General features: G+C 41.1%; 1 protein-coding gene across 2 annotated transcripts in view; it reads left to right on the top strand.

Annotated features, from left to right (window-relative positions):
• EIF2AK4 (eukaryotic translation initiation factor 2 alpha kinase 4) overlaps nt 1-19076 on the top strand; it is a 111708-nt gene that overhangs the window by 48719 nt on the left and 43913 nt on the right. For both annotated transcript variants that reach the window (XM_079699863.1, XM_079699862.1), the window contains exons 12-17: nt 9213-9646; nt 10718-10787; nt 13030-13113; nt 14886-15008; nt 16821-16925; nt 18805-18862. In XM_079699863.1, coding sequence (XP_079555989.1) covers nt 9213-9646; nt 10718-10787; nt 13030-13113; nt 14886-15008; nt 16821-16925; nt 18805-18862 — 874 coding nt within the window. The remainder of the gene's footprint in view (nt 1-9212; nt 9647-10717; nt 10788-13029; nt 13114-14885; nt 15009-16820; nt 16926-18804; nt 18863-19076) is intronic.

The raw sequence follows: 19076 nt of genomic DNA, 5'->3' as shown, positions 1-19076 counted from the left end.
TATTTTTGTTTTTATTTCCATTTCTCTAGGAGATGGGTCAAAAAGGATCTTGTTGTGATTTATGTCATAGAGTGTTCTGCCTATGTTTTCCTCTAAGAGTTTGATAGTGTCTGGCCTTACATTTAGGTCTTTAATCCATTTTGAGCTTATTTTTGTGTATGGTGTTAGGGAGTGTTCTAATTTCATTCTTTTACATGTAGCTGTCCAGTTTTCCCAGCACCACTTATTGAACAGGCTGTCTTTTCTCCACTGTATATTCTTGCCTCCTTTATCAAAGATAAGGTGACCATATGTGCATGGGTTTACCTCTGGGCTTTCTATCCTGTTCCATTGATCTATATTTCTGTTTTTGTGCCAGTACCATAATGTCTTGATTACTGTAGCTTTGTAGTATAGTCTGAAGTCCGGGAGCCTGATTCCTCCAGCTCCGTTTTTGTTTCTCAAGATTGCTTTGGCTATTCGGAGTCATTTGTGTTTCCATACAAATTGTGAAATTTTTTGTTCTAGTTTTGTGAAAAATGCCAGTGGTAGTTTGATACAGACTGCATTGAATCTGTAGATTGCTTTGGGTAGTATAGTCATTTTCACAATGTTGATTCTTCCAATCCAAGAACATGGTATATCTCTCCATCTATTTGTATCATCTTTAATTTCTTTCATCAGTGTCTTATAATTTTCTGCATACAGGTCTTTTGTCTCCTTAGGTAGTTTATTCCTAGATATTTTATTCTTTTTGTTGCAATGGTAAATGGGAATGTTTTATTAATTTCTCTTTCAGATTTTTCATCATTAGTGTATAGGAATGCAAGAGATTTCTGTGCATTAATTTTGTATCCTGGTACTTTACCAAATTTATTGATTAGCTCTAGTAGATTTCTGGTAGCATCTTTAGAATTCTCTATGTATAGTATCATGTCATCTGCAAACAATGACAGCTTTACTTCTTCTTTTCTGATTTGGATTCCTTTTATTTCTTTTTCTTCTCTGATTGCTGTGGCTAAAACTTCCAAAACTATGTTGAATAATAGTGGTGACAGTGGGCAACCTTGTCTTGTTCCTGATCCTAGTGGAAATGGTTTCAGTTTTTCACCATTGAGAACGATGTTGGCTATGGGTTTGTTATATATGGCCTTTATTATGTTGAGGTAAGTTCCCTCTATGCCTACTTTCTGGAGGGTTTTTATCATAAATGGGTGTTGAATTTTGTCGAAAGCTTTCTCTGCATCTATTGAGGTGATCATCTGGTTTTTCTCCTTCAATTTGTTAATACAGTGTATCACATTGATTGATTTGCTTATACTGACGAATCCTTACATTCCTGGGATAAACCCCACTTGACCATGGTGTATGATCCTTTAATGTGCTATTGGATTCTGTTTGCTAGTATTTTGTTGAGGATTTTTGCATCTGTGTTCATAAGTGATATTGGCCTGTAGTTTTCTCTCTTTGTGACATCTTTGTCTGCTTTTGGTATCAGGGTGGTGGTGGCCTCGTAGAATGAGTTTGGGAGTGTTCCTCCCTCTGCTATATTTTGGAAGAGTTTGAGAAGGATAGGTGTTAGCTCTTCTCTAAATGTTTGATAGAATTCACCTTTAAAGCCATCTGGTTCTAGGCTTTTGTTTGTTGGAAGATTTTTAATCACAGTTTCAATTTCAGTGCTTGTGATTGGTCTCTTCATATTTTCTATTTCTTCCTGGTTCAGTCTCGAAAGGTTGTGCATTTCTAAGAATTTGTCCATTTCTTCCAGGTTGTCCATTTTATTGGCATATAGCTGCTTGTAGTAATCTCTCATGACCCTGTGTATTTCTGCAGTGTCAGTTGTTACTTCTCCTTTTTCATTGCTAATTCTATTGATTTGAGTCTTCTCCCTTTTTTTCTTGATGAGTCTGGCTAAAAGCTTATCAATTTTGTTTATCTTCTCAAAGAACCAGCTTTTAGTTTTATTGATCTTTCCTATCATTTCCTTCATTTCTTTTTCATTTATTTCTGATCTGATCTTTATGATTTCTTTCCTTCTGCTAACTTTGGGGTTTTTTTGTTCTTCTTTCTCTGATTGCTTTAGGTGTAAGGTTAGGTTGTTTATTTGAAGTGTTTCTTGTTTCTTAAGGTAGGATTGTATTGCTGTAAACTTCCCTCTTAGAACTGCTTTTGCTGCATCCCATAGGTTTTGGGTCATCGTGTTTTCATTGTCATTTGTTTCTAGGTATTTTTTGATTTCCTCTTTGATTTCTTCAGTGATCTCTTGGTTATTATGTAGTGTATTATTTAGTCTCCATGTGTTTCTATTTGTTACAGATTTTTTTCCTGTAATTGATATCTAGTCTCATAGCATTGTGGTCAGAAAAGATACTTGATATGATTTCATTTTTCTTCAATTTACCAAGGCTTGACTTGTGACCCAAGATATGATCTATCCTGGAGAATGTTCCATGAGCACTTGAGAAGAAAGTGTATTCTGTTGTTTTTGGATGGAATGTCCTATAAATATCAATTAAGTCCACCTTGTTTAATGTATCATTTACAGCTTGTTTTTCTTTATTTATTTTCATTTTCGATGATCTGTCCATTGGTGAAAGTGGGGTGTTTAAGTCCCCTACTATGATTGTGTTACTGTCAATTTCCCCTTTTTTTTTTTTTTTTTTTTTTTTGCGGTACGCAGGCCTCTCACTGTTGTGGCCTCTGCCGTTGCAGAGCACAGGCTCCGGACGTGCAGGCTCAGCGGCCATGGCTCACGGGCCCAGCCGCTCCGCGGCATGTAGGATCTTCCCGGACCTGGGCACGAACCCGTGTCCCCTGCATCGGCAGGCGGACTCTCAACCACTGCGCCACCAGGGAAGCCCCCGATTTCCCCTTTTATGGCTGTTAGTATTTGCCTTATGTATTGAGGTACTCCTGTGTTGGGTGCATAAATATTTACAATTGTTATATCTTCTTCTTAGATTGATCCCTTGATCATTATGTAGTGTCCTTCTTTGTCTCTTGTAATAGTCTTTGTTTCAAAGTCATTTTTTCTGATATGAGAATTGCTACTCCAGCTTTCTTTTGATTTCCATTTGCATGGAATATCTTTTTCCATCCCCTCACTTTCAGTCTGTATGTGTCCCTAGGTCTGAAGTGGGTCTCTTGTAGACAGCATATATATGGATCTTGTTTTTGTATCCATTCAGCCAGTCTATGTCTTTTGGTTGGAGCATTTAATCCATTTACATTTAAGGTAGTTATCGATATGTATGTTCCTATTACCATTTTCTTGATTGTTTTGGGTTTGTTATTGTAGGTCTTTCCCTTCTCTTGTGTTTCCTACCTAGAGAAGTTCCTTTAGCATTTGTTGTAAAGCTGGCTTGGTGGTGCTGAATTCTCTTAGCTTTGGCTTGTCTGTAAAGGTTTTAATTTCTCCATCAAATCTGAATGAGATCCTTGCTGGGTAATCTTGGTTGTAGGTTTTTCCCCTTCATCACTTTAAATATGTCCTGCCATTCCCTTCTGGCTTGCAGAGTTTCTGCTGAAAGATCAGCTGTTAACCTTATGGGGATTCCCTTGTATCTTATTTGTTGTTTTTCCCTTGCTGCTTTTAATATTTTTTCTTTTTATTTAATTTTTGATAGTTTGATTAATATGTGTCTTGGTGTGTTTCTCCTTGGATTTATCCTGTATGGGACTCTCTGTGCTTCCTGGACTTAACTATTTCCTTTCCCATATTAGGGAAGTTTTCAACTATAATCTCTTCAAATATTTTCACAGTATCTTTCTTTTTCTCTTCTTCTTCTGGGACCCCTATAATTCGAATGTTGGTGCGTTTAATGTTGTCCCAGAGGTCTCTGAGACTGTCCTCAATTCTTTTCATTCTTTTTTCTTTATTCTGCCCTGCAGTAGTTATTTCCACTATTTTCTCTTCCAGGTCACTTATCCGTTCTTCTGCCTCAGTTATTCTGCTATTGATCCCATCTAGAGAATTTTTAATTTCATTTATTGTGTTGTTCATCACTGTTTATTTGCTCTTTAGTTCTTCTAGGTCCTTGTTAAACGTTTCTTTTATTTTCTCCATTCTATTTCCAAGATTTTGGATCATCTTTACTATCATTATTCTGAATTCTTTTTCAGGTAGACTGCCTATTTCCTCTTCATTTGTTAGGTCTCGTGGGTTTTTACCTTCCTCCTTCATCTGCTGTGTGTTTCGCTGTCTTCTCATTTTGCTTAACTTACTGTGTTTGGGGTCTCCTTTTCACAGGCTGCACCTTCATAGTTCCTGTTGTTTTTGGTGTCTGCCCCCAGTGGCTAAGGCTGGTTCAGTGGGTTGTGTAGGCTTGCTGGTGGAGGGTACTAGTGCCTGTGTTCTGGTGGATGAGGCTGGATCTTGTCTTTCTGGTGGGCAGGTCGACATCTGGTGTTGTGTTTTGGGGTGTCTGTGGCTTTATTATGATTTTAGGCAGCCTCTCTGCTAATGGATGGGGCTGTGTTCCTGTGTTGCTAGTTGTTTGGCATAGGGTGTCCAGCACTATAGCTTGCTGGTCGTTGAGTGGAGCTGGGTCTTGGCGTTGAGATGGAGATCTCTGGGAGATTTTGACTGTTTGGAGCTGGGTGGTCTCTTGTGGACAAATGTCCTGAAGTTGGCTCTCCCACCTCAGAGGCACAGCCCTGACACCTGGCTGGAGCACCAAGAGCTTGTCATCCACACGGCTCAGAATAAAAGGGAGAAAAAAAAAGAAAGAAAGAAAGAACATAAAATTAGATTAAAAAGTTATTAAAATAAAAATTAATTATTTAAAAAATGTTTTTTAAGTAATAAAAGAAAAAAAAAGAAGAGAGCAACCAAAGCACAAAACAAATCCACCAATGATAACAAGCACTAAAAAGTATACTAAAAAAAAACCCAGACAGACCGAACCCTAGGAGAAATGGTAAAAGCAAAGCTATACAGACAAAATCACACACAGAAGCATACACATACACACTCACAAAAAGAGAAAAAGGGAAAAATATATATATATCGTTGCTCCCAAAGTCCACCTCCTCAATTTGGGATGATTCATTGTCTATTCACGTGTTCCAGAGGTGCAGGGTACATGAAGTTGATTGTGGAGATTTAATCCGCTGCTTCTGAGGCTGCAGGGAGAGATATCCCTTTCTCTTCTTTGTTCACACAGCTCCTGGGGTTCAGCTTTGGATTTGGACCTGCCTCTGCATGTAGGTCGCCTGAGGGAGTCTGTTCTTCTCTCAGACAGGATGGGGTTAAAGGAGCAGCTGATTCGGGGGCTCTGGCTGACTCAGGCCGGGGGGTAGGGAGGGTTACGGAGTGCAGGGCGAGAGGCCAGTATGACATTGCAGCAGCCTGAGGCGTGCCGTGTGTTCTCCCAGGGAAGTTGTCCCTGGGTCACGGGACCCTGGCCGTGGCTTGCTGCACAGGCTCCCAGGAGGGGAGGTGTGGACAGTGACCTGTGCTTGCACACAGGGTTCTTCGTGGCTGCAGCAGCAGCCTTAGCGTCTCATGCCCGTCTCTGCGGTCCGGGCTGTTAGCCGCGGTTCGCGCCCGTCTCTGGAGCTCCTTTAAGCGGTGCTCCTAATCCCCTCTCCTTGCGCACCAGGAAACAAAGAGGCAAGAAAAAGTCTCGTCTCTTCAGCAGCTCCAGACTTTTTCCCGGACTCCCTCCGGGCTAGCTGTGGCGCACTAGCCCCCTTCAGGCTGTGTGCGTGCAGCCAACCCCAGTCCTCTCTCTGGGATCCGACCAAGCCCGAGCCTCAGCTCCCAGCCCCGCCCGCCCCTTTGGGCGAGCAGACAAGCCTCTCGGGCTGGTGAGTGCTGGTCGGCACCGATCCTCTGTGCGGGAATCTCTCGGCTTTGCCCTCCGCAGCACTGTTGCTGCGATATCCTCCGTGGCTCCAAAGCTTCCCCCCTCCGCCACCCGCAGTCTCCGCCCGGGAAAGGCCTTCCTAGTGTGTGGAAACCTTTCCTCCTTCACAGCTCCCTCCCACTGGTACAGGTCCCGTCCCTATTCTTTTGTCTCTGTTTTTTCTTTTTTCTTTTGTCCTACCCAGGTACGTGGGGAGTTTCTTGCCTTTTGGGAGGTCTGAGGTCTTCTGCCCGCGTTCAGTAGGTATTCTGTAGGAGTTGTTCCACATGTAGATGTATTTCTGATGTATTTGTGGGGAGGATGGTGATCTCCACATCTTACTCTTCCACCATCTTGAAGCTGCTCCATGATGCATTATTAAGGTGTGCTGCTTTTAGGTCTTCCCTTCCTTATTCCAGGCTATTTCGGCAACTTTTATTATCATCTGCCCCTTAAGAGAGAGTTTTCAACTCTTTTTGTGTAATTTAAGTATTTTGTTTGAATTTAAGGGTCCCAGATTACTGTTATCAGATCCAAATGAGATATGTCATCCTACCCATAGGAAAGTAGCACACCATCAATAGGGCATGAGTCTGTTTAGGATTCTGAGAGTATTATTAGGAAGCATTACCTGTATCACTGTGGAAGGCCTTTTACATTGAAAAAAGAATTACATTAGTTTTTCTACAGAAAGACAAACTTAAGCAGGTTTTCCAAAAGAAAGCCGTAATATGGGAAATTTTCAACTTTCTTCTTGAAAGTATAGATATTACGTTTAGGTGATTAAATAGATCTATTTTGGGCAGACAGATATCCTGATCAGGTAACCATACTTATCTTTAAGAGGCATGGATGATTGAAGTTTATATTATCCCTTTAACTCACACTGTAATTTTGATCAACTCATTTAACTTCTTTATATTTTAGATTCTTGAATTCCAAACATGATCAAGCTTCATTTCCTTTCAAGTACTTAAAACTGATTAGTAAGCTCATATAACAAAAACATCTTAGTAACTTAATCCCCCATGTTTTTCCTGTGGTTTCTCCCTGTGAGAACCCAACAGTCCTCACACCCCATCTCTATTTTCAGGTTAAGGTAGGGCCATCTCCTCAGAGATCTGGAATTTCATTAGCAATTGGACCCATTACTGTTAATGCACCTTTGCATTTTAATAAATGAATTCCTAGGAGTTCTAGTGTAGCAAGCCCCACGCCCCACTCAGTGACACATAGTGTTACCAAACAAAAATTGGGTCAGCTCACCCACTCACAGTAAAGCCAACTTACTGACACTAGGATTTGGTAGAGGAAAGTGCAGCATTTATTGCAGGCACCAAGCAAGGAGTAAGGGCAGCTAATAACCAAGAGACCCAAACTCCCCAGTGGATTCCAGGGAAGCACTTTTAAAGGCAAGGCGAGGGAGAAAGTTGCAGGGTGCATGATCAGCTCGTGTACCATTCTCTGATTGGGTGATGGTGAGGTAAGAGGGTGGTGTCACGGGGCTTAACACCATCAGTTAAGATGTTAACTGGAACCAGACCAGTTCCAGCCGGTCTGGGGGCTACATGCTCATGCTCATCATGCAGTTAGATTCTTCTATCTGGTGGAGGTTTTAGTTTTAGTATCTGTAAAGCAACTCAGGAACGTGCATCAGGCATGTTATCTATGTCCTTCAGGAAAGAACTAAAGATTCTGTGACTGTTATATGGCTGATTCACTTTTTAAATTGTTACCAATTCTCCTGGCCCAACTGCTATTTTTTTATCACTGCATGTTCACATTCTTTCAGTCATTATTGAGCAGCCTTTTGTGACTCGGGAGGCCTGGGAGACTAAAGCTTTTCTACAAACAAGACACAGGCAGAGGACATGGTGGGCGATTTGTCCCGGGAAGGCCCCATAGGGTCCTGCTTGGTTACAATACTATATGTGATATGTACTGAGACATGAGGTTGAAAGACAATGCCAAAACTTCCCACAGTCCTTCACTCTATTAACGTGGCAGTAAAAGAACACAGGGCTGTCATTTTTTTGGAGCACATTTCCTATTTGAGGCTGTTTGCCAGGTGGCTCATGAACCTTGTCTTTTAACCTCATGACATTCTTAGAAATAGGTATTATCCCATTTTGCAGATGAGGGAACCGATGCTCAGAGAAGTTATGTCATTTGCCTGAGGTCACATACATCACTAAGACATTTCAGCCAGCATTCAGACTGACACCTGTTTTACTCAGAAATGTACTTTGTACCACTATTTCTGTACCCCAAAAAAGATAATCTGAAACTCATTTTTATAGTATTCCTTTCTCATTCCTAAAAGTAGTTTTTGGCATAGAAGCCTATGAGCCAAATAAGAGAATGATGCTCTCTTTTGTAACCAACTAGTTTCTCCCTCTGCGATGGGCAAGTTGTTAGTTTCCCTCACTTCAGTTGCCCTGCATGGTTGGAACTGGAAGGTTCAGAAAACAAAATTTTATAAAAAATACTTCAGTCAACCCAATTGCATAGCAGAACTGCCCGGGATAAGGATGCCTCTATGTAAAATACAGAGATTTGGCCTTTGAAACATTTTCTTGTATTTTACTTGTGTTTTTCTTTTATTCTTAATTGTATTGTTCTAGTTTCCTTACATAACATCAGTTGTAAATCTTCAATCTTAGTAACAAAATCGGTGGGCAGTAATTGTGTTAATGCCAATTACTTTATTTACTGAACGCCTTTCTGTGTGACACCTTGATACAGGTGCTTTACTCACATCATTTCATTTAATCCTCACAGTCGCCTTTGAGGTAAGGGAAGTGGCATAAATGCCATTTTGTAGATTAAAAAATCGAGTTTCAAGGAAATTAAGTCATTTGCCCAAGTTCTTTATAAGTTGAGAATTAGAATTTGCATGCAGGTCTGTTAAAACTGTTGCTTAGTTTGTGTTTAGTGACTTTAAGTTTAAAAAAACAAGTGGAGAGAAACTAAAATCACCTTCTAAAAATTTACACTGAGTTTGGAAAATAAATTTTTAAAAACAAGGTTAAAAAAGCAACAAGGTTTACTTGGAAATTTAGATAGCAGATGTGATATTGGAAAAGCAGGAATATAATTGTCAATAAAATGAATGATTAAAATGGAGATTATGTTTTCCCCAGAGTCTCTTAGCAGGCTCTATACATTTAGCTCGGGGTGAAATGTTTTCTGTTTTTGGCAGTCACGACTTTCTTCAGCTTAAGAACTTCAGACACGTGGTCCTCGATTGTAGCTGTGGGTTCTGATTCAGAACTCGGGGTTCTCCTTGGGAGGGGATGGGCTGACACCGTAGGAATGCCAGTCGGTACAGGGTTTGGAGTGGCTGACCTGCCGGACCCCTCTCCTTTCTCCTTCGCGCGGCAGGTGCAGAACAAGCTGGACGGCTGCTGCTACGCGGTGAAGCGCATCCCCATCAACCCGGCCAGCAGGCACTTCCGCAGGATCAAGGGCGAGGTGACGCTGCTGTCGCGCCTGCACCACGAGAACATCGTGCGCTACTACAACGCCTGGATCGAGAGGCACGAGCGGCCGGCGGGCCCCGCGACGCCGCCCCCGGACGCGGGGCCCCAGGCCCTGGACGGGCGAGCCTTGTCCCGGCCACCCGTCGGCGACAGCGAAACGGACGGCCCGGGCAGTGTGGAGGCGGCCGCGCCGCCGCCCATCCTCAGCAGCTCTGTGGAGTGGAGCACATCTGCTGAGCGCTCGGCCAGCGCCCGCTTCCCCGCCGCCGGCCCGGACTCCAGCAGCGACGAGGATGACGACGAGGAGCATGACGGCGTCTTCTCACAGTCCTTCCTGTAAGAGTTCCCGGGTGCTGCTGGCTCATCCCCGCCAAGCCCAGGCCGGGGGAAGGGGAGGGACTTGGTTAGAAATCCAGTCCTGTGTACCATGATGAAATACACGTATATGCAACTCATTTTTAGAGAGTAACCAAATTCAGTTCAAGGGTTTTTTCCCTCTAATATCTTCAAGAGATCTCCAAAATCCAAGCCCTGGAGGATGGAAAAATAGAAACTTCTTCCAGCCCCTCCTCTTAATACATTTAATAGGATTTTTAAAAGAGCGTTCTTTTTAGATAAGGGCTTCCGACTCTGTGGAACATAAAGGAACTAATTTGGAGTCTTGACATAGGACCTACTGCAGTTCTAAAAAGGGTTACCAGGGCTTCCCTGGTGGCGCAGTGGTTGAGAGTCCGCCTGCCGATGCAGGGGACACGGGTTCGTGCCCCGGTCCGGGAAGATTCCACATGTCGCGGAGCGGCTAGGCCCGTGAGCAATGGCCGCTGAGCCTGCGCTCCGCAACGGGAGAGACCACAACAGTGAGAGGCCCGTGTACTGCAAAAAAAAAAAAAAAAAAAAAAGGGTTACCAAACCAGTAATTATGATCCTAAAATAAAGTTTAAAGTTTAATGTATCTCAGGGCTTCCCTGGTGGCGCAGTGGTTGAGAATCTGCCTGCCAATGCAGGGGACACGGGTTCGAGCCCTGGTCTGGGAAGATCCCACATGCCACGGAGCAACTAGACCCATGGGCCACAATTACTGAGCCTGCGCGTCTGGAGCCTGTGCTCCGCAACAAGAGAGGCCATGATAGTGAGAGGCCCGCGCACTGCGATGAAGAGTGGCCCCCGCTTGCCACAACTAGAGAAAGCCCTCGCACAGAAACGAACCCAACACAGCTATTAATTAATTAATTAATTAATTAATTAAAAATTAATAAAGTTTAACGCATCTCAGAATCCACCCTGGTCATTTACATTCATGGTTTTATTTCACTGTATCCATTTGGATACAGTTTATAGTAACTCTGAGCTATTGAATTGTAACAGGGGATTTGGTTTCTTTAGCCTTTCTCTCTTTCTCTTTTTAAGACCTGCTTCAGATTCTGACAGTGATATCATCTTTGACAATGAAGATGAGAACAGTAAAAGTCAGAATCAGGTAAATATATAAATAGAAGTTACACCTTTTTATTCATCATGGGATGGCTACATAAGCAAATGTTTGATGTTATAAACCTCAGGTAAAATAGTAAAGCCTTAATCTGATATGCAGATATAGAAACTATCGATTTTAAAACATGATTTTTTAAAATATGCTACTCATAGGGTTACTTATAGGTCTTAATTTATCCACATAATAAAAAGAGAAGAATAAATTGACATACTGGGTTTTTTTGTTTTGTTTTGCTTTTAGTGAAAACCACTTCCTAGAGGATTTTAGAAAACGTGGTTGGGGATGAGGGTTGAATGCAAATTAATTGAGTAACTAAACAGCCTAATTGTGGAGTTATGTAGGCCTCTCTCACATCAATTAATCTTGATGACTTACTCTCATAAACCATCCTCTGGAACAGTGTTTTAACACTGTGGGTTATGATCCTGTAATGGGTTATGAAATCAGTTTCAAGGGTTACAACCAGCTTCATTTTATTTTTAATGCTGTAGAGAAGAGTAAAGAATACCAAAATGTATCACACTAGTAAAGGTAAACTCTGTTTGTAGAACTTGTCTCTTATGAGTATATGTATTAGGTGTAATATAAAATACAACACGGTCTGAAAGATTTGAGAAACACTACTCTAAGCCTTGGACCCCACTCAATTCTGTATATTCCTGCATCCAGGCCAGCAGAGCCCCTCAGTGCTGATGGCTTGGAGTTGGTGTGAAGCTTTGTAATTTCCAGGGCTGTCAGTTATTGCTAGAGAAACCTTCTACAGCTGGGGATTGGATGCAGTGACTTTATTACCAGGAATAAAAATATAATTACAAGCAGGGTGCATTCATAGCAGATTTAAAAAGTCTACACATAGACTGTCTTAGATAAGCAGTTAAATTGGTTTGAATGAGGTTTGAATGCTTTAGCCAGCACTTTTTTTTTTGGCTGCACCGTGCAGTATGCAGGATCTTAGTTCCCCAGCCAGGGATCGAATCTGTGCCCCCTGCAGTGGAAATACGGAGTCTTAACCATTGGATTGCCAGGGAAGTCCCAGCATTTTTTAAAAGTACTTCCCTTTTCTATTAAAATCCCCTTAACCCCTGAGGAAGTTTAAGGAATAATAGCATAAGTAGTCTAACTGCTTTGGTTTTAGCATTAGTTATGCATATAATTATTATGGGGGCACCAAATTTACAATTCTGGTTTTTCTCAATTAAGGGAGATAGCCCATGGGCATTCTAATTGATGGGTAGAAACCTCTAAGAGATTAACAATCTTGTACAGATAATCCCCAGAATAAATAAATGATTCAAGAGTAGAATTGAGGGAATTCCCTGGCTGTCCAGTGGTTAGGACTCCGAGGTTTCACTACAGAGGGCCCTGGTTCAATCCCTGATTGAACTAAGATCCCACAAACCGCGCGGTGTGGCCAAAAAAAAAAAAAAAAAAGTAGAATTTGATTGTTTCCAGAGCAGTCTTTTTCCTTCAATAAAGATAAAATGTTGAAAAAATGTTTCCACACAAAAAATGCAAATCAGAAACAGTGAAATGCTACCTAATGCTTTCCCATACTTGGGGGTAGGAGGGAGTATTTAAATATGTCTATTAGAAGAAGAAAGAATTTTTTTTTAAGGGACATGAGTTAGAAAAACAGCTGTAGAGGACTGGCAGACTAACCATGTGGGAAAGTAGTGTAGAGGATCGGTCACCCTAAGTGGCAGCTGGGTGGTGGTTCTTCAGTGCTGTAGCCGAGGGCAGTGTGCCATCTGGTAATGTGATCACATTTAAATTGTTTTAGCTAAAGATGGATTTCTCATCTTCTGTTTCCAAAGTAAGCCTACCATCAAAGGTAGGCATTCCAATAAAACTGAAGCCTTAAAATATTAGCCTGTATACATTCTACCCTTCTTATCCATAGAAAGATAGCAAGTGGTGAGAAGGAATTGACTTCGAGCCTTTCTGTGGATTACCTTTAACACCCACCTGTTTCCTGTTGTCCCCATCATTGTTCTGTTCAGTAACAGACCTGTAAACTGTGCATTAGATTCTGGTATTGGCAAAATTGCCTTTTAAATGCTGTAAGCATCTAAAAGACAGTGGTTGTTGTTCTGCTCACTCACCTTCCCTCTAAGGCAGCAGGATAGCTATGTATGCTGTAGGGGCAGGAACAAAAGACTTGGTGGTGGTGATGATCTTGTTTCATTTCAGCCTCATTTTGAGCTCTTGTGTGTTCCTCTTGGGTTAGGATGAAGATTGCAATGGAAAGAACAGTTGCCATGAAAGTGAGCCACCGGCAACCACTGAGGCTGTGCACTACCTCTACATCCAGGTGAGGCCCTGGCATGCAGCTCAATGACACGGCAACTCCCAGTAGTATGCTGGTGGGTAGGTTTTGGGAGATGAGAGCAAGAGAGCGAGCAAAGAGGGCTCACCGCACTGCCAAAGATTAATTGGCCAGAGAGGATTATAGCACAGAGGCCCTTTCCCCCTGCCTTGAACCCATGCTCTTCTGTACCGTAGCAGGAGATGGCACAGGGCAGTGGTTCCAGCTCTGGACTTACTTAGGCTGTGTAAGTTCACATCCTGGATCCACCGGTCACAGCTTTGTGAGCTCAGGCATGGTTCTTCAGCATTCTATGTCCCAGGTTCCCCACCTATAAATTAAACAGTAGCAGTTACCTCAATGGCTTGTGAAGAATAAACGAAATAACATGCGTGAAGTAATTAGAACCCACCTGAGTTCCATAAACGCTAGACTGTGCATGTACAGAAACTCTACTTTGTCTAACAAGTTAAATCTGGACAAGCAAGGTACGAGGCACATACATCCTCGTGTGTACAGAAGAAACACCCACCTGGTTTTAGGAAAGTGGCTTGTCCTGGAACCCCTGAGGGACAGGAGAACCAGTTCCAGTGAGGCATTGCTAAAGGGAAGCTTATAGGCTTTGTCCTGCTCACACTCCCGAGGGGCGCATTCTGGACAGTGGTGAGCTCAGCCAGCAGAGGAGCAGCCACAAACCAAAGCGGAAAACTTGCCTCTGGCCCAAGTGAACAGGACCGTGAGTCATTATTAGTGTTTTCAGTCACATCTGCAAGGAGGCAGATCTTTAAATGTGAGATATAGTACTATGCCCAAGAAGGAGCCCTCAGACAAGTGTAACGTTTCAAAAGAGTCTAGTTAGGGAGTCTAGTCTGGTTGCTTTCCTGGGGTTGCAGCGGGTTTTAGGTTTTCCCTAAACATAAACCACTTACACACATGATAAAGCATTTGTCCCCCAAACCGCTAACTGTTGAGTATCTACTACATGCCATTACGCTGTAAACAGTTACAGTGAGACAGAAATACCTAGCAGAGGTACTTGAGGTGTGGTAGGATCTTGGTGTGGGAGGCCTGGAGGATGAGTCAGAGTTTGTAGATGTTATTCTGAGCATGAGAGGATATTCCTCTCATTTAAAATGACATGTTCCTCTCTTTGAAAACAAGAAAGTCCTTCTTCATGAGAAATCTCAACTGTGGCACTGGTTTGAAACATAGGCTAGTTTCATAAATCAAATGCTGCATGTTGCTCTAAGGTTTAAATGATATTGCATTGTTTTCTGATAGATTAATACACTTAAGAAGGATGAGATGAGCCCTTTCTTAAATGTTTTGATATTTACAATGTTTTACTCTAGACTTGAAGGTCATTGTCATTAATTTAACATGCAAATGAGAAAGGCTAATGACATCATTGGATTATTAATTAGCCCTTCTTGGAAATTTGGGTTTGGATACAATCTTGTAAAACAAAAAATAAAATTTTACTTAATTCTAAGTGTTTTCATATTATATGTGACAAGGATTTTAAAGTCTTATTTTTTTAATGTACAATAATATAAAAATATAAATGATTTTGTTGGGGTGCTAAGATTATGCATCTTTCTTCCCATTTTTTTTTAATACTGTTGGTTTCTTTTTTTAATTAAAAAAATAAGTCTTTTCCATAAGTATTTAAAATCCATGGTACACGTTTCAAAATGGGGGGTTACATTAATTGCCATTGTCCTCCTTAATTGAAACTCTATATCATCAAATCCTGCCTGGTTTGTTCTTGTCCATAGATGGAGTACTGTGAAAAGAGCACTTTACGTGACACAATTGACCAGGGACTATATCGAGACACCGTCAGGCTCTGGAGGCTTTTCCGAGAGATTCTGGATGGATTGGCTTATATCCATGAAAAAGTAAGCTTTGCAACATTTTATATCTGAAAAACTTATGTTTACCTAAAATTTATGACAAAATCAAATATTGTGAGATTTGAGAAAACCTAAGATAGAGGGAAAATTATAGGTATGTTGAAATAATCTATTTTTATAGGAAATAGAACATATCAAAAGACGAGAAAATAGTATAAAGCATCAAAGTTCAAAGAAAGCATTGAAGGATAGAAGAGGGGTCAGCAAACTATAGCCCATGGGCCAAATCTAAATCCCTACCTGCTTCTGTTCAGCCTGTGAGCTAAGACTGGCCTTTACATTTTTAAATGGTTGTAAAAAATTGAAAGAAGGATAATATTTCATGATACCTGAAAATTCTATGAAATTCAAATGTGTCCATAAATAACATTGTATTGGAACAGGGCCATACCAGTTTATGTGTTGCCTGTGGCTGTTCTTGTGCTGCCACTGTGGAGTTGAGTAGTTGTGGCAGAGACTGTGTGGCCCATAAAGCCTAAAAGATTTACTATCTGGCCCTTTACAGAAAAAGTTTGCCAGCCTCCAGGTTAGGTGGAAATAATTGAACATGTATGGAACATGACGATGATTCCTTGAGTGGTTTAGATAAAGTGAGAGTGTGATTAATACCTGCCAAGATATGTGATTCTGACTCAGTGCTACCTTTCCTAGGAACATGGGAAAATTAGAAAGTCATCTAGCAAGGGTAGAGATGAGACTAACATAGTTTGCTGCATGTATAAAATGTCACTGTAAAGCTAGAAATTGTCATTACCATGTAAATGCTAATGGACCTAGCTTCAAGATGAAACACTGCTTACATTTTAAAAATGGGATTGTCTAATGTGTTAGTGTAAATACGTTTTTTCCTTTGCCACAATTTTCTTTAACCTTAAAATATTTATACTGTACCATATTTATACTAAAAAGCCAGGACTATAATTTACAGATGTCTAGTTTATAAATGATTTGGTGGAAGTGGAATTTGCAAGGTTGAACATGAAAATGAGCTCTAATGAAGGTCATTAGAACTCTATTACTGTGCTAGCATCCTGGCATCCTAGAACCATGCTCCGTGCGCTGTCTTCCTTGCCATCTAATCTGCTCAGTACCTGCCAACCATTTGTTGGGTGTCTAACACTGTGCCAAACCTAGAAATAGAGAAAGGCACAAGTGTATGACAAACCCCATACTTGAGAGGGACTTACTGTTTTTTTGAGGGAGCTGAAATTTACCTTCATGTAACAGTAAGAGAGATCACACCATAAAGTGTTTTTATTACATTTATTTCCTGTATTATAGTACCGGAAACAGTAAGCATGATGAGGATGCTATTAGGAAGGGGAGAAAGTAGTGTTCACGTAACAAGTAATCATTGAGCACTTACCTGGTATGCTGGGAATGCAAAGTTGAATTATTAGAACTACTGTGGAAGTCTTCATGAATGAGTTGGCACTTGTAAATATTGGTACAATTCCAATGAGTGGAGAAAAGCCCGGGCAGGGCGGGTAGCCTGAAGAAAGGAGTAGAAGATGCAATGAAAATGGTGTCTATCTCCCTGACCAGAGCAAGGGTTTTGTGATGCAGTAGAGAGAAAGATCATTGTGAACCTGATAGACAGGGGTCTTGGATGCCAAAGGGAACCATTTGGATTGGACCAGACATTGCGGAGGTCAGACAGCCTGGACTAGCATGGTCTGCAGGAGAAGACCTCATCCAATTTTCATCACTAGGTTGGCCTTTCAAATGAGGAAACAGGTATGATATAAGTTATGTTTGGGAAAAAAAATTGTTGGTTTCTTTGCTCTTTTCCATCAGGGAATGATTCACCGAGATTTGAAGCCTGTCAACATTTTTTTGGATTCTGATGACCATGTAAAAATAGGTGATTTTGGTTTAGCAACAGACCATCTAGCCTTTGCTGTGAGTATTTTTTTAATTCAAGTGTGCCTGAAAATGGACCCATGTGCCTTAATTATCCTGTCTTCTAACATTCTCATGACTATGAGTTCCCTGAACTCTGCTGTGTAATCCCCAGGAAAGTATACAAGTCTGAAGGGGCAGCTGCAAACGATCCTGCAGGCTTTGAAATTGTGAATACGTTTTAGTGAGTGCGTTCCACTTGAGAGACATAAAATTATTAGTTTGTGGGGGATATTTAGGTCAAAGGCATGAAATACTTTATGAAACAATTTGGTGTTTTGGTCTACCATGCCAGGCACTGGGCTAGATGCTTTACACCCAATGGGCTTTTAGTTAGCTTAAGGAAATAAGGCTCAAAAACCATAAAACATCAGAAGAATGAGTTCTAGACAACATAAATCAGAAAGTGTTAATGCTCTTCTTCACAACACTGTAGAGTAGTTGTTAAACATACAAAGCTAAAATAATGTGAAGTGAGAGAAATAGTCATATAAGACTTAAAAACAGGAGAAAATTTGCATATGGTTATGAGGATCAAGGAGGGCTGTATAAAGAAAACAGCATTTCAGATGAGCCTTAAAGGAAGGGTGGGAGTCCAGTAGGCTGAGATTGAGGGCAGGGCATGGTGACACCAGGGTAGGGGGTTCCCGAAAGAAAGAACAGCATAAGCAAAGGCCCTGGGGTAAGCAGACGTGATTGTTGAAGGCCAGCATGTTGTCTGGTTCGTTGAAACTATGAGGTGTAGGGGAGCAGTGAGAGAAGATGCTTGAAGGTTGGGGATTCTTGGAGGTGTCAGGCCTTGAGTGCTGGGGGAAGAGTTTTACTTAACATCATAAGCCAGAGATTAGGCACCAAAATCTGTGGTAAATGCAGTTAATTATAAGGGTGGTCAAAAAAAGAAACTAGGATTTGGATTAATGGTGAGAAAAACCTCAGGGGTTAAAATAGAAGGTGAGGTTAGAAGGAGCAGAGAGGGAGGAAATGGAAGGGGGACAGTAAGGACATGGTCCTGACCAGAACACTGGGGAATTTGAAGAGTGCTAAGACCAAGGAGGGGCTCTATGGGGATTTGATCCCCAAACTAACAAATGTAACTTGATATCTGTGGGCTGTAATAGTAGGGAGGTAGATAAGAGCACAGGCTCTGGAGGCCTACTTCCCTGGGCTAGAATCCTTGGGCAAGTTACTTAACCTCTTAGTATTCTTTCCATAAAATGTGCCTAATACAAGTACCAGCTTCAAAGTTGTCACCAGGATAAAATAAGAATATTGTTAAAGCCCTGGAACATTGCCTGGGTCTACGAGTATTAGAGCTCTTGTTATTGATGGCAGTGCTTGTGATAGGAATCTGTGGAGAGATGTCAGAAAAATAATGATTTAAGGGAATGCGGGAAACAGGACTGTCACAGATGTAGTGGAAGAAGTGAGGCTACCTAAGAGGTATTAGCAGTGACAGTGGAACAGATTTGGTGACCAGCCTCTAGGAAAGAAGAGTAAAAATTGACCCAGTGGGAAAATTAGAAAAGTTAGAAAGTGAGTTTGTTGTTATTAATATACCTTTACTCTTCCCAGTAAGTAGATTCTGTTTTGGCATTTGAAATATGAAAATAAATTAGTTTAGGTAAGTTTTCAGGGGGTTCTGCCACGAAGGAGTTATACGGTGAATTGCCCTTCTCCTTGATCTCATTGGGGTTTCCAGTGAGCCCTGCATTAGTAGGCTAACTAAACTAAAAAAAAATTAAAGCTCAAAAAAGCATTATTATAGTTATTATGGTTTCTGTGTAATATTTTTCAGTCAGTCTTCATTTAGAAATGATAATCCATTCCTGTGGAATAATATAACATTTTAATTTGTTATTTGGCTTACTTGAATTTTTAGGCTGACGGCAAACAAGATGATACATCAGGAGATCACTTGATTAAATCAGACCCTTCAGGTAAATCCAGAAGACTGTATATTTAATTAGTGTGTTAACAAGCAATCCACAAAATTTCTTTTTTTCTCTTTTATCTTTTTTTAACATACAAAAACTTTACATATGTAATGTATATAACCTGAGGAGTTTAGAGGTACATACACACCTAAGAAAGCATCACCACAATCTATGCCATAAACATATCTATCACCTCCAAGTTTCTTCCTGCCCTCTT

This window comes from Hyperoodon ampullatus (assembly GCF_949752795.1).
Source record: "Hyperoodon ampullatus genome assembly, chromosome: 3".
Lineage (NCBI taxonomy): Eukaryota > Metazoa > Chordata > Mammalia > Artiodactyla > Ziphiidae > Hyperoodon > Hyperoodon ampullatus.
Note: the sequence above shows the minus strand (reverse complement) of the source record. Positions and strands in the feature narration are given on the sequence as shown.